Source organism: Coregonus clupeaformis, unplaced genomic scaffold, assembly GCF_020615455.1.
Source record: "Coregonus clupeaformis isolate EN_2021a unplaced genomic scaffold, ASM2061545v1 scaf0131, whole genome shotgun sequence".
Taxonomy (NCBI): Eukaryota; Metazoa; Chordata; class Actinopteri; order Salmoniformes; family Salmonidae; genus Coregonus; species Coregonus clupeaformis.
In genome coordinates, this window is record NW_025533586.1 from 569859 (window position 1) to 592717 (window position 22859).

At 44.6% G+C, this 22859-nt stretch overlaps 1 protein-coding gene across 1 annotated transcript in view; it reads left to right on the forward strand.

Annotated features, from left to right (window-relative positions):
- The first annotated feature begins 1050 nt into the window (after positions 1-1050).
- LOC121567175 (collagen alpha-1(XXVI) chain-like) overlaps positions 1051-22859 on the forward strand; it is a 44512-nt gene continuing 22703 nt past the window's right edge. Inside the window, exons 1-3 of the mRNA XM_041877107.1 lie at positions 1051-1437; positions 1769-1891; positions 2009-2112. Coding sequence (XP_041733041.1) covers positions 1226-1437; positions 1769-1891; positions 2009-2112 — 439 coding nt within the window. The 5' untranslated portion in view covers positions 1051-1225. The remainder of the gene's footprint in view (positions 1438-1768; positions 1892-2008; positions 2113-22859) is intronic.

A 22859-nucleotide genomic window follows, 5' to 3' on the forward strand; every position in this document is an offset into this window, starting at 1 on the left:
CCAAGCTGCTTGGCAATGGTCTTGTAGCCCATTCCAGCCTTGTGTAAGTCTACAATCTTGTCCCTGACATCCTTGGAGAGCTCTTTGGTCTTGGCATGGTGGAGAGTTTGGAATCTGATTGATTGATTGCTTCTGTGGACAGGTGTCTTTTATACAGGTAACAAGCTGAGATTAGGAGCACTCCCTTTAAGAGTGTGCTCCTAATCTCAGCTCGTTACCTGTATAAAAGACACATGGGAGCCAGAAATCTTTCTGATTGAGAGGGGGTCAAATAGTTATTTCCCTCATTAAAATGCAAATCAATTTATAACATTTTTGACATGCGTTTTTCTGGATTTTTTTGTTGTTATTCTGTCTCTCACTGTTCAAATAAACCTACCATTAAAATGATAGACTGATCATTTCTTTGTCAGTGGGCAAACGTACCAAATCAGCAGGGGATCAAATACTTTTTTCCCTCACTGTAGATGTTTCCACTTCACAACAACAGCACTTAAATTAGACCCCTTGTCCGTGGTGGTCTACGAATCTACCACCTTCTGGCTACTTTGCCATGTAATGCTAACAAAACGAAGAACCGTTTTTAAAACTGCATATCTAAGGCTCTGGTCTGTCCTATGAGTGAGGGTAAACGGTAAGCATGTTCTCTGCTATCCACTTATGTTTTAATTATTATTTTGGGTATAGGGGACTTTTTGTTAGTTTTTTTGCGATCACGGTGGATCGGGTAAAATATATATTTTACTGAAGGGAGGGCCATCCATTTTCATTTCTGAGAGATCCAATTTTCTCCAGGTATCACTCATTATAAATAACGTACAGTCCCTAAAATGTGACAGGATGTGTCTTTATATAATCCATAGGATTAAGTGAAATCGTTTTAAATTCCTTGCAATTTAACCTTTATTCTAAAACAAAATTGTGAGAAGCAGCTGATTTACGTCCCAAAATCTCTCCTCCTAGAGGCGGATCGGATGGGACAGTACTCACACGTGGTTTTCTTCCTCACCAGCTACAGTGGATATCTGACTCCTCCATCCTCGCAGGGAGTCCAACGTCAGAGTAGTGTTTAAAACGCAGATTATTCCATGGACAAGGGTGTCAGTGTGATGCATTTGACTTGAGTTATTGGGTTAATCCAGCACTCTGTCTTGTATTCTGCACTCATAAACGCTTACTGTAGGCTACTACAGTGGATTTTTTGGAAAGCAATCTCCCCCTGTGTATGCTACAAGTAGCATTTTGGAACTCTGTGGAGATTGCATTGGCAATGACATCGCTCCCGTGCGCTCTGTGCATAATATGGATATGTCTGATCTGTCATTCGATGGGAACGGGATTTATTTACCAGGTTCCCGGAGTGACTGTTCAACGCGTCAACTCGGAGCAGGGCGCGAGCACCGGTTCACCAGGCAGCGGATCAAACATTCAGCTCAGGTGAGCACATCATGACGCACGGAGAGGATCCATTGTGAGGATAGTCAAGGGTTTGCCAAAATGAAACAGAATTTATTTACAACGTCACCATTGGTAGAGAAATGTGTAATGTTTGACTAAAACTGTTGATGATCAGCCCTGGTATCAGATTTCTGGGGAAAGGGGCAAGAGGTGATGCTTGCAATTATTGTATATTTGCATCTCCAATAGTGGGTGAAGGGGTGAATAAAATATATGCAGGAGACGTTTTTAGAGTGTTTGACAACTTTACATTGTGACCGGTGTTAGATGTTATGATAGTAAGATCCATATGGTCTGACTCTGATTACAGGAACTGGTGCCAGTACACAGTGTTGAGGACGGTGAAGTGCCAGGTGCCCAATGGAACAGAGACCATGGTGCAGAGAGTGTTCCAGGGCTGCCGCTGGCCAGGACCCTGCTCCAAACTCATCAGGTAGGACTGGACCAGATGACCCCAGAATCCTGTTTTGATAGAAATGCTGTCTTATAGTGTATATAGCAGTACTAGTGAAAATGATGACGTTCCTGTGTTGACCATGTGCTCTGTCAGCTACAGGACCATGGTCAGGCCGTCTTACAAGGTGGCCTATCGGCAGGTCACTGCTCGGGAGTGGAGGTGCTGTCCTGGGTTTGTAGGAGATGCATGTCGAGAAGGTGAGCATCCACACTCATAATCATGCTCTCTATCTTTCTTCACCCTAATGTAAACCCATATGACCCTCTATCTTTCTTCACCACAATGTAAACCCATATCATCAGTGATGAAGTGGTAAAACCAATAGATGGGTAAATTCTGATCGCCGGTCACAGTGAACAAAGTAGCACTCCCTATATTTTCAATGCAATTTTCTGCAAAAGGTGTATAAAACTGTTGGCCAAATAAAAAGGTGGGTAAACTGTGTTAACTTGCGTTTACCCTCCACTACACCACTGGTTATAATCCTCTACCTTTCTCCATTTCCTCAGGCGATAATCTTAGTTCGGCAAAGCAAACATTCTAAAATACCGTATGTACGTATTCAGAGTAATATTAACATGCTGAGGAAGGTCTTTTGAAGGTGTTATCCAGTTGATGTTGTGTGGGACTGTAACAGACTCAGCCTTTACATTAGTATGGCCGAGCAGGAACAAGTACAGAGTTAGAGCCATTACCTTGGCACACGAGGGAGAAAAGTAACTGTGGGGAAGTACTGTAGCTATGATCAACTGCTGGTTGATACACTGCTACTGTACTGTAGGGAACTTAAGGTGTGTTGAATTAAGGTTGGGACTTGGGAGCCTGTTTTTGATTAAATTTAGGAACATGTTCCACAATAAAAGGGAGTTGAAAGGGCTGCGGAGGCTCTGTAGTTGTGTACCTGCTCCTCAGGCCTTTAATCAAGATGCTTTTGTGTCTGAGAGATTATGAGATCATCAACTACTGTAGGATAACCATTAGAGACTCCCTGCCTAATAAAGAGAGAGGCTGGACTGGGGGGAACCACTAGAGACTCCCTGCCCAGTAAAGAGAGAGGCTGGACTGGGGGGAACCGCTAGAGACTCCCTGCCCAGTAAAGAGAGAGGTTGGACTGGGGGAGAACCGCTAGAGACTTCCTGCCCAGTAAAGAGAGAGGCTGGACTGGGGGAGAACCGCTAGAGACTCCCTGCCCAGTAAAGAGAGAGGTTGGACTGGGGGAGAACCACTAGAAGCGGTCAGACTGACTGAAAATAGAGTGGGAGGATGTGGAGTGTAGGCCCCAGCTCTCTGGGGCAAGCACCACACACACTTACCGCACACACAGTGCCGTCAGAAAGTATTCATACCCCTTGATTTATTCCACATTTTGTTGTGTGAATTCAAAATTGATTAACAATATTTTTTTTCTCACGCATCTACACACAATATCCCATAATGGCAAAGTGAAAACATGTTTTTAGACATTTTAGTTAATTTATTAAATATGAAATACAGAAATATCTAATTTACATAAGTATTCACACCCCTGAGTAAATACATGTTAGAATCACCTTTGGCAGCGATTACAGCTGTGAGTCTTTCTGGGTAAGCCTCTAAGAGCTTTGCACACCTGGATTGTACAATATTTGCACATTATTCTTTAAAACATTTTTTCAAGTTCTGTTTAGTTAATTGTTAATCATTGCTAGACAGCCATTTTCAAGTCTTGCCATAGATTTTCAAGCCGATTTAAGTCAAAAGTGTTACTAGGCCAGTCAGGAACATTCAATGTCATCTTGGTAAGCAACTCCGGTATATATTTGGCCGTCTGTTTTAGGTTATTGACCTGCTGAAAGGTGAATTTGTCTCCCAGAGTCTGTTGGAAAGCAGAATGAAGCAGGTTTTCCTCTAGGATTTTGCCTGTGCTTAGCTCTATCCTGTTTCTTTTCATCCTAAAAAAAAACTCCCTTGCCGATGACAAGCATACCCATAACATGATGCAGCCACCACCATGCTTGAAAATATGAAGAGTGGTACTCAGTTATGTGTTGTGTTGGATTTGCCCCAAACATAACACTTTGTATTCAGGACATAAAGCTCATTTCTTTGCCACATTTCTTGCAGTTTTACATTACATTTACATTTTAGTCATTTAGCAGAAGCTCTTATCCAGAGCGACTTACAGTTAGTAGTGCCGTATTGCAAACAGGATGCTGTTTTAGAATATTTTTTATTCTGTACATGCTTCCTTCTTTTCACTCTTGTCATTTAGGTTAGTATTGTGGAGTAATTACAATGTAGTTGATCCATCCTCAGTTTTCTCCTATCACAGCCATTAAACTCTGTAACTGTTTTAAAGTCACCATTGGCCTCATGGTGAAATCCCTGAGCGGTTTCCTTCCGCTCCGGCAACTGAGTTAGGAAGGACGCCTGTATCTTTGTAGTGAGTGGGTGTATTGATACACCATCCAAAGTGTAATTAATAACTTCACCGTGCTCAAATGGATATTCAATGTCTGCTTATTTAAATGTTTACGTATCTACCAATAGGGTCCCTTCTTTACGAGGCGTTGGAAAACCTCCCTGTTCTTTGTGGTTGAATCTGTGTTTGAAATTCACTGCTCAACTGAGGGAACTTACAGATAATTGATAATACAGTGCCTTGCAAAAGTATTCATCCCCCTTGGCGTTTTTCCTATTTTGTTGCATTGCAACCTGTAATTTAAATGGATTTTTATTTGGATTTAATGTAATGGACATACACAAAATAGTCCAAATTGGGGAAGTGAAATGCAAAAAATAAATAACGGAAAAGTGGTGCGTGCATACAGTGAGAGAAAAAAAGTATTTGATCCCCTGCTGATTTTGTACGTTTGCCCACTGACAAAGAAATTATCAGTCTATAATTTTAATGGCAGGTTTATTTGAACATTGAGAGACAGAATAACAACACAAAAATCCATGTCAAAAATGTTATAAATTTATTTTTACATTTTAATGAGGGAAATAAGTATTTGACCCCTCTGCAAAACATGACTTAGTACTTGGTGGCAAATCCCTTGTTGGCAATCACAGAGGTCAGACGTTTCTTGTAGTTGGCCACCAGGTTTGCACACATTTCAGGAGGGATTTTGTCCCACTCCTCTTTGCAGATCTTCTCCAAGTCATTAAGGTTTCGAGGCTGACGTTTGGCAACTCAAACCTTCAGCTCCCTCCACAGATTTTCTATGGGATTAAGGTCTGGAGACTGGCTAGGCCACTCCAGGACCTTAATGTGCTTCTTCTTGAGCCACTCCATTGTTGCCTTGTCCATGTGTTTTGGGTCATTGTCATGCTTGAATACCCATATACGACCCATTTTCAATGCCCTGGCTGAGGGAAGGAGGTTCTCACCCAAGATTTGACGGTACATGGCCCCGTCCATCGTCCCTGTGATGCGGTGAAGTTCTCCTGTCCCCATAGCAGAAAAACACCCCCAAAGCATAATGTTTCCGCCTCCCTGTTTGACGGTGGGGATGGTGTTCTTGGGGTCATAGGCAGCATTCCTCCTCCTCCAAACACAGCGAGTTGAGTTGATGCCAAAGAGCTCCATTTTGGTCTCATCTGACCACAACACTTTCACCCAGTTCCAGTGGCGGCTGGTGAAAAATATTCTCGGTGGGGCTGTGCCATACTTTTTTTTCCTGTAACCATCGCGATATATTTTAACACAAACTGCAGGACAGCAGTGCTCAGTGAAACATTCAGTAATTATTTAATGCCAATATTAAAAAGTTGAGGCATTCTTACACAAAAACATATTACACAAACCCAAGCCTTTCATTTGCATTTAAAGTGAACTTTTCACCATTGGTAGTAAACAGGCAACGCAACAGGCATGCTGTCAGAACAGAGTGGAAAGTGGACAATAACATGAAATTATTATAAAGTTTATAGGAAATCTTACACTGTATGAAAGGATGTATAATATAGAAATGGATATCAAGTGGATGAACTCAAACCTTTGACTGGAAGAATAGCATACAGTATTTTATGATCATACTAAATGTGACTAATTGTTAATGTGCTCCAGAACTGCAACAATTAATTGATACAAAACAACATATATACAGTAATATTAGCAAAGACACTATTAAGACTTTCTAGAGTACCATATATAACTGGATTTTTTATGCTAAGGTCAACTATATACAAAGAAACATGCGGCCAGAGCTGCTCTGTGTGTGTGTGTCTGTCATCTTATTTGTACAGGAATTTTGCCCGTCTGTCCTTCTGAGTGGCAAACCTCTCAATGACCCTTTGATTAAAGTCAGGAATGTCCCTGACAAGTTTCTTCTCCATGGAGAGCATGGCCAGAGCGTTCAGGCGATCCTGTGTCATGCTGTTTCTCAGGAAGGTCTTGATCCTTTTCAGTGTAGAGAAGCACCTTTCTGACTCAGCAGTTGTCATGGGTGTGGTGATGAGGATCTTGAGGAGGCTGGCAGTCTCTGTGAAAGTGCTCTGAAGGTTGTTCTCCATGAAGAACTGGTACAGGGGCACTGCACCACTACAAGCCTTGAACTCACTGTTCTCATAGATGAGGGACAGTTTGGTTTTGAGCTTGGCCTTGTTCAACATGGGGTACGCCTCCACGGTTGTTTCAAGCGCTGTATCGGGGAACTTCACACTGTGTTGTGGGAACAACTCTCCGTGCAATAGTGTTGCGCTGATGAGGTGCTGGGTGAAGGAGAACCTCTCTTTGGCATGACTCAGGATGGTATCACATACCTGTAAAAGATACATCATCAGCTTTAATTTGCAATTAAGCTATTTTGATGCAAGTGATCCTGACTGACACATGCCTATGTCCAACTCAAGTATATGATTACCAAGGTGCTGATTGTTCAGGGTTTTGGCTACATACTACCAGGCCTGAAAAAAGTTCTAGGTGGGAAACACTGACAATTACATCACAACTTACCTCTATAGCCAACCTCTGTTGTTCTCCTGGTCCCAGCATCCTCCGTCGCTTGATGGGCTGTTGCTGCTCGTCAGATGCGCTGTCCCCACACAAAGAGGGAATTGAGGCCCTGGGTCCAAAAAATAAAGTTTAATTTGATAACTTGCAATCAGACTTCTTAACTCACTGTAATTCCCCCTCAACACACAACCAGTGACTTATATATATATATATAGACAGACAGACAGACAGACAGACAGACAGACAGTGTGTATATACACACAAACTATGTCTAGTAACTGCTTTTAACCTGTGATGTACATAATTAACTGATGTTATTACGTTTTAAAGCCTTTTTCTATTACATTTGTGAGAGGGATGCAACATAATTTTGTTCTGCTGTTCACTTAGCAATAAAGTTAATATTCAATAACAACTAGGCCTCTTCTAGAAATTGACCTGGTGGACACCTGAATAATTATTACAAACTGTGTAGTACTTTCCTGCATTATTATCAACGTCTGATTGTGTCTTCTCTTTCCTTTTAAAATACTAAAACAAATATAATTGTGACGGCTCTATGATAATCACTCACACAAGCACCAACTGGCAGTGGGTGGAAACGTCAGTCGTCTCGTCAGCTTGAATGGCGATAAAATCAGCACTCTTTACTTCCTCCAGGATGTAATCCTTAAGCATTGACAGCATACAGTCCAACAGCTCGTTCTGTATCGTCTTTGACGTGCCCTTAAAAACGGTAGCTGTCTTCAGGTGCTCCTCCAGCACACTGTCGAGGGAGGCAACAAAATCCACTAAGCCCCGGAAAATGCCGGGGTTGTCTGAGGAGTCAGTCTCCTCGTGCCCACGCAAGGCCAACTCAAAAGCCCCACAGAACTTCACACAATCGATAATTTTGGATAGAATGTGCCTGTTTTTATCCACCTCCTCATTGTGTTTCCTCACCGCAATCCTGTGGCCGTCATCCAGCTGCGTAGCAATGTTCACCCTTCCTAATACAGCTAGCTTTACAGAGTTGTCCATGTGTGCCCTGGTGTTCTCATGTTTCTTTACCTTCTCTGACAGGTGCTTCATATCCCTCACTCCGGTACCTGTCCATGCTGAATCTGACCCCGTGGTTTTAAAAAGCAAGCACGGAAAGCAAAATAAAGCATTAGCATCAGTGCACCCAGCTAGCCAAGCCTTCCTGGTGTACCAGCTACGGGAGAAGCCGCGCATATACTGCTTCCCTTTCTCGCTAGCCTGCTGTCTGATTGAGAGGTCAGGTTGATCTGGGCCCAGCTCTTTCACCCGAACTTTCTCTGACAAAGTTCTCCTCTCAAACGGATCTTGGAGGAGAGATTTCACCCGAGTTAGGGTTGGGTCTTGGAGGAGTAACGTTTGCGTTCGCCATTGTTGTCTAGTAAAAATGGCGTCACTGGACCCCGGTCCTTATTTTATCAGGGGGCGAGCTTGGGGCGGTAAAATAATCGCCCTCCTTGGATTCGATTTAAGATCGCTTATTGACTACATTTTATGTCATACATTCATATCTTAAATTAGCAATTGGCTTAACTGCTACGTAGACCCGCCTCCTCGGGGCACTTTCTGTATCGCCCAGAGCTGACGAGGCGTTTGACAGGCAGAGGAAAGGTTGCGAATATGATTTTCTATCATATCTTACACATATTACTGTGTGCATTCCATATTTCAAACACACAAATATTGACATACTGATGTTTTTATTATTATTATTATTATTATTTTTTATTTTTTTATTTTTTAAAATAATTTTATTTAAGGGGGCGGCGCCCTAGCGCCCTCTATCGGCCAGCCGCCACTGCCCAGTTCTCCTCTGAATCATTCAGATGTTCATTGGCAAACTTCAGACGGGCATGTATATGTGCTTTCTTGAGCAGGTGGACCTTGCGGGCGCTGCAGGATTTCAGTCCTTCGCGGCGTAGTGTGTTACCAATTGTTTTCTTTGTGACTATGGTCCCAGCTGCCTTGAGATCATTGACAAGATCCTCCCGTGTAGTTCAGGGCTGATTCCTCACCGTTCTCATGATCATTGCAACTCCACGTGGTGAGATCTTGCATGGAGCCCCAGGCCGAGGGAGATTGACAGTTCTTTTGTGTTTCTTCCATTTGCGAATAATCACACCAACTGTTGTCACCTTCTCACCAAGCTGCTTGGCGATGGTCTTGTAGCTCATTCCAGCCTTGTGTAGGTCTACAATCTTGTCCCTGACATCCTTGGAGAGCTCTTTGGTCTTGGCCATGGTGGAGAGTTTGGAATCTGATTGATTGATTGCTTCTGTGGACAGGTGTCTTTTATACAGGTAACAAATTGAGATTAGGAGCACTCCCTTTAAGAGTGTGCTCCTAATCTCAGCTCGTTACCTGTATAAAAGACACCTGGGAGCCAGAAATCTTTCTGATTGAGAGGGGGTCAAATAGTTATTTACCTCATTAAAATGCAAATCAATGTAAAACATTTTTGACATGTGTTTTTCTGGATTTTTGTTGTTGTTATTCTGTCTCTCACTGTTCAAATAAACCTACCATTAAAATTATAGACTGATCATTTCTTTGTCAGTGGGCAAACGTACAAATTCAGCAGGGGATCAAATACTTTTTTCCCTCACTGTAGATCAGGGGTGTCAAACTCATTTTAGCTCAGGGGCCACATGGAGGAAAATCTATTCCCAAGTGGGCCGGACCGGAAAAATCATAGTATATATAACTTAAAAACAACAACTTCAAATTGTTTTCTTTGTTTTAATACGATCAACATACAACATAAAGCTGGAGCCTGAGGACAGTGTGTCCAAAATATCAAAAATATTTATTTGTCAGTGGGCAAACGTACAAAATCAGCAGGGGATCAAATAACTTTTTCCCTCAATGTATGTATTCACCCCCTTTGCTATGAAGTCCCTAAATAAGATCTGGTGCAACCAATTACCTTCAGAAGTCACATAATTAGTTAAATAAAGTCCACCTGTGTGCAATCTAAGTGTCACATGATCTGTCACATGTATATCTGTCTCAGTATATATACAAGTCTGCAACACCACTAAACAAGGGGCACCACCAAGCAAGCGGCACCATGAAGACCAAGGAGCTCTCCAAATAGGTCAGGGACAAAGTCATGGAGAAGTACAGATCAGGGTGGGTTATAAAAAAATATCAGAAACGTTGAACATCCCACAGAGCGCCATTTAATCCATTATTAAAAAATTGAAAGAATGTGGCACCACAACAAACCTGCCAAGAGAGGGCCGCCAACCAAAACTCACAGACCAGGCAAGGAGGGCATTCATCAGAGAGGCAACAAAGACACCAAAGATAACCCTGAAGGAGCTGCAAAGCTCCACAGCGGAGATTGGAGTATCTGTCCATAGGACCACTTTAAGATGTACACTCCACAGAGCTGGGCTTTACGGAAGAGTGGCCAGAAAAAAGGCATTGTTAAAGAAAAAATAAGCAAACACGTTTGGTGTTCGCCAAAAGGCATGTGGGAGACTCCCCAAACAAAGGGAAGAAGGTTCACTGGTCAGATGAGACTAAAATTGAGCTTTTTGGCTATCAAGGAAAATGCTATGTCTGGCGCAAACCCAACACCTCTCATCACCCCGAGAACACCACATGTTTTTCATCGGCAGGGACTGGGAAACTGGTCAGAATTGAAGGAATGATGGATGGCGCTAAATACAGGGAAATTCTTGAGGGAAACCTGTTTCAGTCTTCCAGAGATTTGAGACTGGGACGGAGGTTCACCTTCCAGCAAGACAATGACCCAAAGCATACTGCTAAAGCAACACTCGAGTGGTTTAAGGGGAAACATTTAAATGTCTTGGAATGGCCTAGTCAAAGCCCAGACCTCAATCCAATTGAGAATCTGTGGTATGACTTAAAGATTGCTGTACACCAGCAGAACTCATCCAACTTGAAGGAGCTGGAGAGTTTTGCCTTGAAGAATGGGCAAAATCCCAGTGGCTAGATGTGCCAAGTTTATAGAGACATACCCCAAGAGACTTGCAGCTGTAATTTCTGCAAAAGGTGTCTCTACAAAGTATTGACTTTGGGGGGTGAATAGTTATGCACGCTTATTTCTTGTTTGTTTCACCCCCAAAAATATTTTGCATCTTCAAAGTGGTAGGCATGTTGTGTAAATCAAATGATACAAACCCCTAAAAAAATATATTTTAATTCCAGTTTGTAAGGCAACAAAATAGGAAAAATGCCAAGTGGGGTGAATACTTTTGCAAGCTACTGTACATCATACAATTACATTTTAGTCATTTAGCAGACGCTCTTATCCATAGCGACGTACAGTTAGTGAGACCATACATTTTCATACTGGCCCCCCGTGGGAAACGAACCCACAACCCTGGTGTTGCAAGCGCCATGCTCTACCAACTGAGCTACAGAGGACTATGAACTTAATGTTCCAGTGGCACCTTGCATTTTAGAGACACACGCACACACACACACACGCACGTGCACTCACACACACATATACACGTGCACTCACACACACACACCTTTGCTGCATGGTGGCCCATGTCAGGGCAGGGCAGTGTCCATTTTGGCAGGCCTCTGTGTCCACCTCTCTCCAAGACCAACAGCCTCATGAATGAGAGAGGTGTGTTTTGAAGTCATAATAACCATTGGTGATGGTGTCATTTAGCAACATTAGACATTAGTCATCCCACTGGGCAAAAACTGGTTGAATCAACTTTGTTTCCACGTCATCACATTGCTTTTTGTTGTTGAAATGACGTGGAAACAACATTGATTCAACCAGTATTTGCCCAGTGGGATGTCTAACGTTGCTAAGTTTTACAGCTAATTTCCTGCAGTTCGACACATTTTACCATAGGATGGAGGCAAATGTTTGCTGTTTTTAATATGTTAACTTATTATCAATGGGCCCCACCCCTGCCGGTAAGGTAATTCCACCATGCTTACTACAAGTTTAGATAGCTGGCCGTTAGACTAACTTACGAATAAAAAATACAAATTGCTGCCATGGGCTAATAAGTCGAGACTCCGACTGAGTTCCTAAAAAAAATATTATTTCATTTTTTGTGAACTTGGTCAGTGGGACTACGAAAGGGGGGTCAGGCTGCCAGTTGCCCATTCCTGACCTAGATTATGGTTAATTGGAAAACAAGGTTGTTGAAGGAGTGTAAGGAAGTGGTTGGGTTGTATGCTTGACCTTTGCTGAAATGTGTTTTCACATACAATCACATCCATATATAGAGAACTGGCCAATTCTCCTCTTCTCTGAGATGAGGTATAGACCTGCCGGACTGAGGGAGGGATGTCACTCACAGTCTGTTCCACTTTCAGGAGTGTGGGATGTGAGGGAGAGATGGAGGGAGACTGATTAAAGAGAGAGTTTGGAGCAAGGGGTGATGGAGAAAGACAACAGTGTCAGAGACAAAGAGAAGCCAGTCCTGCCCCTCAGATGTATGTGTATATCCCAGTGGGCTTCAGCTACCCTAAACTGCCACAAACTGCCCCAAGCCTCCCCAAGCTACCCCAAGCTACCCTAAACTGCCCCAAGCTCCCCAAGCTCTCCCAAGCTACCCCAAGCTGCCCCAAGCCACCCCAAGCTACCCCAAGCTACCCCAAGCTACCCCAAGCTATCCCAAGCTATCCCAAGCTTCCCCAAGCTACCCCAAGCTACTCCAAGCTGCCCCAAGCTTCCCCAAGCTGCCCCAAGCTACCCCGAGCTGCCCCGAGCTTCCCCAAGCTACCCCAAGCTTCCCCGAGCTGCCCCAAGCTACCCCGAGCTGCCCCAAGCTAGCCCAAGCTACCCTAAACTGCCCTGAGCTGCCCCAAGCTATCCCAAGCTACCCTAAGCTGCCCTGAGCTGCCCCAAGCTAGCCCAAGCTAGCCCTAAACTAACAGCAACACCAGTTCTGTGGGAAAGTGACCCCACTGGAGCTAATAAGCATGACGTGCTCTAACCGGGTCTCAGTAATCAACATGACCATGCTTCGATCAGGCTTTCATACTGAACGTGACTGCACATTAAAAGTGCTCTTAAAACTTAGTTTTGGAAGACGAAGTGGATTTGGGCCTTTGGCAATGTCACTCATGTTTCTGCTTAGTTGAGTGTGTAGTTCCTTTTGTAGTCATTTTGGTTGTCTCTGTAGTCCTTTTGGTTGTCTCTGTAGTCCTAGCTACCTTAAGATGAAAGATGAATGAATGCACTAACTGTAAGCGCATCTGCTCTCTGCATAAGCGCATCTGCTAAATGACTAAAATGTAATGATGGTTTGGTGTGTTTCGGGGGCGGCCCAAAGGTTTCACTCTCATCCGGCCACTAGATAAGATGATGACATCACCATGGTGTTACTCATCAAAAAGAAGTGATCCGAAATGGTTTTGGTTCGATGTGATTCCCTCTGGATCAACTTTACAGGCCAGCCAGTTGGGGAGGAGGATTAAGATGTCCCAAAACACTGATTTAAAGCGGAAACCAGCAGTTGAAACAATAACAAATATCCTCCCTGCCCCTGTTTCGGTAAACAGCTGAGGGATTGGGTTGGAGAAATGTAACCACTCTCAAATTCAGAGCTATGGATGGAAGGACTGCCCAGCCATGATCTCAACATTATAAACTCAGCAAAAAAAGAAACGTCCTCTCACTGTCAACTGCGTTTATTTTCAGCAAACTTAACATGTGTAAATATTTGTATGAACATAACAAGATTCAACAACTGAGACATAAACTGAACAAGTTCCACAGACATGTGACTAACGGAAATTGAATAATGTGTCCCTGAACAAAGGGGGGGGGGTCAAAATCAAAAGTATCAGTCAGTATCTGGTGTGGCCACCAGCTGCATTAAGTACTGCAGTGCATCTCCTCCTCATGGACTGCACCAGATTTGCCTGTTCTTGCTGTGAGATGTTACCACTCTTCCACCAAGGCACCTGCAAGTTCCAGGACATTTCTGGGGGGAATGGCCCTAGCCCTCACCCTCCGATCCAATAGGTCCCAGACGTGCTCAATGGGATTGAGATCCGGGCTCTTCGCTGGCCATGGCAGAACACTGACATTCCTGTCTTGCAGGAAATCACGCTATGGCTGGTGGCATTGTCAGGCTGGAGGGTCATGTCAGGATGAGCCTGCAGGAAGGGTACCACATGAGGGAGGAGGATGTCTTCCCTGTAACGCACAGCGTTGAGATTGCCTGCAATGACAACAAGTTCAGTTCAATGATGCTGTGACACACCGCCCCAGACCATGACGGACCCTCCACCTCCAAATCGATCCCTCTCCAGAGTACAGGGCTCGGTGTAATGCTCATTCCTTCGACGATAAACGCGAATCCGACCATCACCCCTGGTGAGACAAAACAGCGACTCGTCAGTGAAGAGTCCTATCTGGTCCAGTGATGGTGGGTTTGTGCCCATAGGCGACGTTGTTGCCGGTGATGTCTGGTAAGGACCTGCCTTACAACAGGTCTACAAGCCCTCAGTCCAGCCTCTCTCAGCCTATTGCGGACAGTCTGAGCACTGATGGAGGGATTGTGCGTTCCTGGTTATTTTGATTGTTACGAATTATCTTTTTTTTTTTTTTTTTTTTTTTTCTGGTGGGATGGATCAGCTTAATATTGCAGATAGATTGTATCTTCTATCAATGTAATTGTCTGCATCACTTCCAATCCCCCATGTTTTTTTTTATTTTTTATATATATATTCCCCTTTATTACTTTTCAACCCCACCATCCTTTCCCTACTTGGAGTAAATTAGTGAACAACAACGCCCAGGCCTCTACTTCCGGTCTATACTTACTATCTACACCTTATGGACAGAGTTAATTTTACAATAATTCTATATCTATATATATATATATATATATATTTATTTATTTTTTTGCTCCTGAACTTCTTCTACTCTCAACCTCTCCGATCATTTCATGATGTCCATCCGGTTTGCTTCTAAATGCCATATCTTTCTAACTGTGCTCTTTCCCCAAAAGCTCCCAACATACAACCTTTATACTTATTATGGACACAGTATGCTTACATTATTAGCTATCTTTGTTATTATTTGTTGTTATTTGTTATTAGTCCCATCCTTCAACTCTATTCAATACCTCCCATCTATCTCTTAACACCATCCAATAGGATTTCTATTTGCCATATATATTTCGACCGTACTGTGATGTTTTACAAAAGTTCTGAACCTTTCTATTCTCATTGCTTCTACAGATTGTGAATTAAAAATAAACATTTTTGCTAAAAGTATTATTATATTATTGATTGATTGACTATGACTTTTCAGATCACCCAGTAATGCTATCTGCAAGGTTAGTTCCAGGTAAATATTGGAATCCTTTAGCCATTCCTGGACCTGTGTCCAAAAACAAGCTTGTTACGAATTATCTTTGAAAGACAGGGTCCTGAAAAAGGGACGTTTCTTTTTTTGCTGAGTTTAGTTTTAACCATGGTTTGAGGCTACAGTGTTTGTTTACATTTACTTTGTTTACAAACATTGAAGTAAAAAAAGCTTCCCACTGGGCACTGATGTTATAAGCAACTGAAGATTGCCCGTGTAGGGTCAGTCTTGCATATCTCTCCTCCTCTCTCCTCTTCTCTCCTCCTCTCTCCTCTTTCCTCCTCTCTCCTCTCTCCTCTTCTCTCCTCCTCTCTCCTCTTCTCTCCTCCTCTCTACTCCTCTCTCCTTTCTCTACCTCTCTCCTCTTCTCTCCTCTTCTCTCCTCCTCTCTCCTCCTCTCCTCCTCTCCTCCTCTCTCCTCTTCTCTCCTCCTCTCTCCTTCTCTCTCCTCTTTCCTCCTCCACTCTCCTCCTCTCTCCTCTTCTCTCCTCCTCTCTCCTCTTCTCTCCTCCTCTCTCCTCTTCTCTCCTCCTCTCTCCTCCTCCCTCCTCTTCTCTCCTCCTCTCTCTTCTCTCCTCTTCTCTCCTCCTCTCTCCTCCTCTCTCCTCCTCTCTCCTCCTCTCTCCTCTCTCCTCTTCTCTCCTCCTCTCTCTCTCATCTCTCCTCTTCTCTCCTCCTCTCTCCTCTTCTCTCCTCTCTCCTCTTCTCTCCTCTCTCCTCTCTCCTCTTCTCTCCTCTTCTCTCCTCCTCTCTCCCCTTCTCTCCTCCTCTCTCCTCCTCCTCTCTCCTCTTCTCTCCTCCTCTCTCCTCTTCTCTCCTCCTCTCTACTCCTCTCTCCTCTCTCTACCTCTCTCCTCTTCTCTCCTCTTCTCTCCTCCTCTCTCCTCCTCTCCTCCTCTCCTCCTCTCTCCTCTTCTCTCCTCCTCTCTCCTCCTCTCTCCTCCTCTCCTCCTCTCTCCTCTTCTCTCCTCCTCTCTCCTCTTCTCTCCTCCTCTCTCCTCCCCTCCTCTTCTCTCCTCCTCTCTCTTCTCTCCTCTTCTCTCCTCCTCTCTCCTCTCTCCTCCTCTCTTCCTCTCTCCTCCTCTCTCCTCTCTCCTCTTCTCTCCTCCTCTCTCTCTCATCTCTCCTCTTCTCTCCTCCTCTCTCCTCTTCTCTCCTCTCTCCTCTTCTCTCCTCTCTCCTCTCTCCTCTTCTCTCCTCTTCTCTCCTCTCTCCCCTTCTCTCCTCCTCTCTCCTCCTCCTCTCTCCTCTTCTCTCCTCCTCTCTCCTCTTCTCTCCTCCTCTCTCATCCTCTCTCCTCTTCTCTCCTCTTCTCTCATCCTCTCTCCTCTTCTCTCCACCTCTCTCCTCTATCCTCTTCTCTCCTCTTCTCTCCTCTTCTCTCATCCTCTCTCCTCTTCTCTCCTACTCTCTCCCCTTCTCTCCTCCTCTCTCCTCTTCTCTCCTCTCTCCTCCTCACTCCTCTTCTCTCCTCCTCTATCCTACTCTCTTCTCTCTCCTCCTCTCTCCTCTTCTCTCCTCTCTCCTCCTCTCTCCTCTTCTCTCCTCTTCTCTCCCCTTCTCTCCTCCTCTCTCCTCCTCCTCTCTCATCTTCTCTCCTCCTCTCTCCTCTTCTCTCCTCCTCTCTCATCCTCTCTCCTCTTCTCTACTCTTCTCTCCACCTCTCTCCTCTTCTCTCCACCTCTCTCCTCTCTCCTCTTCTTTCCTCTTCTCTCCTCTTCTCTCATCCTCTCTCCTCTTCTCTCCTACTCTCTCCTCTTCTCTCCTCCTCTCTCCTCTTCTCTCCTCCTCTCTCCTCTTCTCTCCTCCTCTCTCCTCTTCTCTTCTCTCCTCCTCTCTCTCTTCTCTTCTTCATCTTCCTTTCTATGGAATACACCAATGTTGATCATTTTGTTCTCAGTCAATGTTTCTATAATGGATCTTTGCTGAGGCAGGAAAAATGTGTGTATGTGTGTGTGGTTCCTGCTTGTGTGTACATGGGTCAGTGTGTGTAGTGTAGACATATGACGGCATGGAAAACGTTTGGGAGAAATGTGGAAGTAATTTAGCTGCCGTTGGCCCCTGTCTCCGCTCCACTCTGTCGTAGCGGCACCTTGATGCCTATCTCCACACATTAACAAGGTAATGGGGCTGTGTGAGGAGGAAGTTATATAGCGGTAATGCCAGGACCTACCCTGGAGTCGTCTTACTGGCAACAAAAGAAAACTCCCACATACTCTACCAAAACTTCAACAACACTCACTGAATAGACAACCTCTAAACTCCTGCATATTTGACCAAAACTTAAACATCCTTACTGTGGAGATAATCTTTCTACTCCCAAAGCCTGTCAAGAGAAGTTAATATATTCCCGTGTACTCTGCTAACCTGCAGGTTAACCGGAATCCTCTCCACAGCTTAACACCCAGAATGAGCTTCATGCAAATGAGGGAGGACATGAAGAATATGAAAATCCATTTAGGAGGAATTATTCAGCTGTCAATCATTTATTCCTGTAACCATATAGGTGATCTTTGCTCTGCAAATAGTTTTGTACGAGTTTTGTAATGTTTAATATTGGCAGCACATCATAGTTCCATTATTCATTGTAAATTCAACACCTCTCCTCTCTAGCTCTCATTGCCTCCTCTGCCCTCATCTCTCCCTTCCTCTCCTCCCTCATCTCTCCCTTCCCCTCCTCCTCCCTCATCTCTCCCTTCCCCTCCTCCTCCCTCATCTCTCCCTTCCCCTCCTCCCTCATCTCTCCCTTCCTCTCCTCCCTCATCTCTCCCTTCCTCTCCTCCTCCTCATCTCTCCCTTCCTCCTCCTCCCTCATCTCTCCCTTCCCTCCTCCTCCCTCATCTCTCCCTTCCTCTCCTCCTCATCTCTCCCTTCCCTCCTCCTCCCTCATCTCTCCCTTCCCTCCTCCTCCCTCATCTCTCCTTCCCTCCTCCTCCCTCATCTCTCCTTCCTCTCCTCCTCCCTCATATCTCCTTCCTCTCCTCCCTCATCTCTCCCTTCCTCTCTCCTCCCTCATCTCTCCCTTCCTCATCTCTCCCTTCCTCTCCTCTTCCCTCATCTCTCCCTTCCTCTCCTCTTCCCTCATCTCTCTCCTTCCTCTCCTCCCTATCTCTCCTTCCTCTCCTCCATCTCTCCCTTCCTCTCCTCCTCCCTCATCTCTCCCTTCCCTCCTCCTCCCTCATCTCTCCCTTCCCCTCCTCCTCCCTCATCTCTCCCTTCCCCTCCTCCTCCCTCATCTCTCCCTTCCCCTCCTCCCTCATCTCTCCCTTCCTCTCCTCCTCCCTCATCTCTCCCTTCCTCTCCTCCTCCCTCATCTCTCCCTTCCTCTCCTCCTCCCTCATCTCTCCTTCCTCTCCTCCTCCCTCATCTCTCCTCCCTCCTCCTCCCTCATCTCTCCCTTCCTCTCCTCCTCCCTCATCTCTCCCTTCCTCTCCTCCTCCCTCATCTCTCCCTTCCTCTCCTCCCTCATCTCTCCCTTCCCCTCCTCATCCCTCATCTCTCCCTTCCTCTCCTCCTCCCTCATCTCTCCCTTCCTCTCCTCCTCCCTCATCTCTCCCTTCCTCTCCTCCTCCCTCATCTCTCCCTTCCTCTCCTCCTCCCTCATCTCTCCCTTCCTCTCCTCCTCCCTCATCTCTCACTTCCTCTCCTCCTCCCTCATCTCTCCCTTCCTCTCCTCCCTCATCTCTCCCTTCCCCTCCTCCTCCCTCATCTCTCCCTTCCTCTCCTCCTCCCTCATCTCTCCCTTCCTCTCCTCCTCCCTCATCTCTCCCTTCCTCTCCTCCTCCCTCATCTCTCCTTCCTCTCCTCCTCCCTCATCTCTCACTTCCTCTCCTCCTCCCTCATCTCTCCCTTCCTCTCCTCCTCCCTCATCTCTCCCTTCCTCTCCTCCCTCATCTCTCCCTTCCTCTCCTCCTCCCTCATCTCTCCCTTCCTCTCCTCCTCCCTCATCTCTCGCTTCCTCTCCTCCTCCCTCATCTCTCCCTTCCTCTCCTCCTCCCTCATCTCTCCCTTCCTCTCCTCCTCCCTCATCTCTCCCTTCCTCTCCTCCTCCCTCATCTCTCCCTTCCTCTCCTCCTCCCTCATCTCTCCCTCCCTCTCCTCCTCCCTCATCTCTCCCTTCCTCTCCTCCTCCCTCATCTCTCCCTTCCCCTCCTCCTCCCTCATCTTACCCTTTTCTCTCCATCCCTGGGTTCTCATTTCCGTATCTCTCTGCCTACCCTCTCTCTCTCCTCCATTCTCTCTTCTCAGTTAAAGTGATTAAAGCAGCACCATATCCCCCATATGATTGGGCATGATGAGAATGAGTAATATCTCTGTCTCTGGCTGTTCTGAGAGCAGACATAAGCTAGACAGTTACCATTGACCCCTAGGCGGTTGGGGAGAGCCATACCTGATCCTGGACCTGTCAGTCTGTCTGTGTCTGTGTCCTAAGGGAATCTATCCGAGCAGTCTGTAGTTGTAGTGTCCTGGACCAGATGATGTGTGGATGTTTTGGCTGTGAAGCGGTCTGGATGGTGAACTGATGAACCGTTGAATTCTGAGAGCGTGAGAAAATGACAGAGTGTCTGTTTGTGTGTGTGTGTGTGTGTGTGTGTGTGTGTGTGTGTGTGTGTGTGTGTGTGTGTGTGTGTGTGTGTGTGTGTGTGTGTGTGTGTGTGTGTGTGTGTGTGTGTATTTGTTAGGGTTGAATGGCAGGGACACGGTTACCGAGATTTACTGGGATTTACCACCCAAAACCACTCCCTTTTCCCAGGATAAATAACTGCGAGAAACTGGTCAATTATAATAAATTATTTATATGAACAGCATGGCGTGAAATGGAACTGTTAAATTATATGCGATGTCTAAATCTGGCTTCTCTACAGCCTCCGCATGAGGAATCAACGCTCATGTTGGGGACAGACAGCCCATCTCAGTATGGAGCGCAGTTCACAATGCATGTAGACCTATCATCTCATCATGGTAACTTTCATTGCTTGAACCAGTGCACATGCGAGAGCATTCTCTTGCGGTCTTTCTCTCTCTCCATCAACTCCATTCAAATTGCATCCAAAATAGAATCTCCTGTTCTAGATTGATATATAGCCTTATATATAGATGTCCTAGCCAACCTCTTTCAGGTAATACATTCAATTAATGATGGGTTATGCATAATAAGCTTCTAACTTATAGCCTCTGTCTCTTGCGCAATATGCAAGCACCTGTGCTCCTTTGGCCTCTCCTTAAAAAACGCTCCTTACCTCTTGGAGTCCCATGCAAGAAAAACTAGACTAGAATAGCTTGCTGGACATCATTTTGTTTAGCATTTCTTATACCAATAGACTTCAAAGAGGGACGCAAGTTCTTTTTTTCTGTATGTTAATACAGCAGCCAATAGAAAGGATAGTTTGAAAGAAGAGCGAATGTGCGATGGCGGTAGGCTATAGCAGTTATTTATTCACACCCATAACCATTCAAACTTCGTGAAGAGAAGCGGTAGCCTTCTGCATCTAATTCTAGTCCTAAATTATTCAAGGATGTCATTAGAATGATGAAGATAAGGACAACAAAACTTATTTTCATTTAACTGTTGAATGCAAGGAAGGAATGAAGCAACAATAGAGAGAGAGAGAGAGGAGGTAGGCTAATAACATTAGGGGAAATATTATGAAAAGTATACAGTGCCTTCGGAAAGTATTCAGACCCCTTGACTTTTTCCACATTTTGATATGTTACAGCCTTATTCTAAAATGGATTCAATTGTTTTTTTCCCTCATCAATCTACACACAATACCCCATAATGACAAAGCAAAAACAGGTTTTTAGAAATGTTTGCTAATTTATTAAACATAAAAAACATAAATATCACATTTACATAAGTATTCAGACCCTTTACTCAGTACTTTGTTGAAGCACCTTTGGCAGTGATTACAGCCTTGAGTCTTCTTGGGTATAACGCTACAAGCTTGGCACACCTGTATTTGGGGAGTTTCTCCCATTCTTCTCTGCAGATCCTCTCAAGCTCTGTCCGGTTGGATGGAGAGCGTTGCTGCACAGCTATTTTCAGGTCTTTCCAGAGATGTTCGATTGGGTTCAAGTCCGGGCTCTGGCTGGGCCACTCAAGGACATTCAGAGACTTGTCCCTAATCCACTCCTGCGTTGTCTTGGCTGTGTGTTTAGGGTCGTTGTCCTGTTGGAAGGTGAAACTTTGCCCCAGACTGAGGTCCTGAGCGCTCTGGAGCAGGTTTTCATCAAGGATCTCACTGTACTTTGCTCCATTCATCTTTCCCTCGATCCTGACTAGCTTCACTGTAGGGATGGTGCTAGGTTTCCTCCATACGTGACACTTGGCATTCAGGTCAAAGAGTTCAATCTTGGTTTCATCAGACCAGAGAATCCTTTTTTTTTTTTTTTTCAGTATTCAACGTCCATCCATGTTTGAGGACGTAGGGAGATTACGTAAGAGACCGGCCACTAGGTGCGATAGTGAGTGCTGTTACCTTCAAGTAGGTTCATCCATGTTCATCCATGTTTCTCAAATGTCAAATTTCGAAGTTGTTCCAAACGTCAAAATTCGGAGTCTTTAATGTTAAGTTTAGACATTAACTCCGAATTTTTAAGGTTAGGCATTAACTCCGAATCCAGCGATAGAAAGTTATTTTTGATATATATTTTTTAAGCCTATCCCAAACCTTAACCCTTACCTTAACCATTCAGAGTTAATGCCTAATCCTTAACAGTTCGGAGTTAATGCCTAAACTTAACCTTAAACACTTCGAAATTTGATGTTTGGAACAACTTCGAAATTTGACATTTGAGAAACATGGATGAATAATTAATTCTGACGTGAGACTGTGAGCACTAGTTGGTTATGACAGCCCCTGGCCTGCCCTGCTGAGTTGGTAATGTCTGTGACTGAATGGATCCCTTCTAATGAATCCATAGATGTCCATGATGCAGTCTGTCAGTCTTCCAGTCAGTCACTATAAAGCCGGCACACTGGGCACAGACGTAATTTCAACGTCTAGTTTTGATTTACACTTGGTTGAGTTGTCAACTAACGTGAATTCAACGTAAAATCAAGAAAACATTTTACCATGTCATTGGATTTAGGTTAAAAGTTGGGTGAAAAAATACAAAAATCCCTTACGTTGATTACTTTTTGCGAATTCAATCAGTTTTCCATGTTGATTCAAAGTCATAGATTTTTTTTTGTTGAAATGACGTGGAAACAACGTTGATTAAACCAGTTTTTGCCCAGTGTGTGGCTTTGGTCCTGAGCATGCTTTAGATGCAGACTAATGCAGTACTACTAATCTCAGTTAACCCACAACTGAAGTCTCACCTAATTGGTCAGCTGCTCAATTAAGTTCTGGGTCTATACCCGTTAAGAGAAGAGATAAAGAGATGCTACAATGAGAAACAGAACCGGGAATAAGGAGCTCCATCCTCTCTCTCTTTGCGAGTTACAGGCAAGTCTATGGGCCCCCTTCCAAAATTTGAAAGTTGCTATAACCAGCGAAATCGTGATTTGTCCAAAGAGCCAGTGACAAAAAACCCAAGCACCAGAACTATTACTGCTTGTTAGCTATCGGTGCCCATAGTATATAGCTCTGTCATAGGTCTACGGTACCATTTATATTTACACAGTCTGCCCACGAGAGATTAGCATACTACTAGCA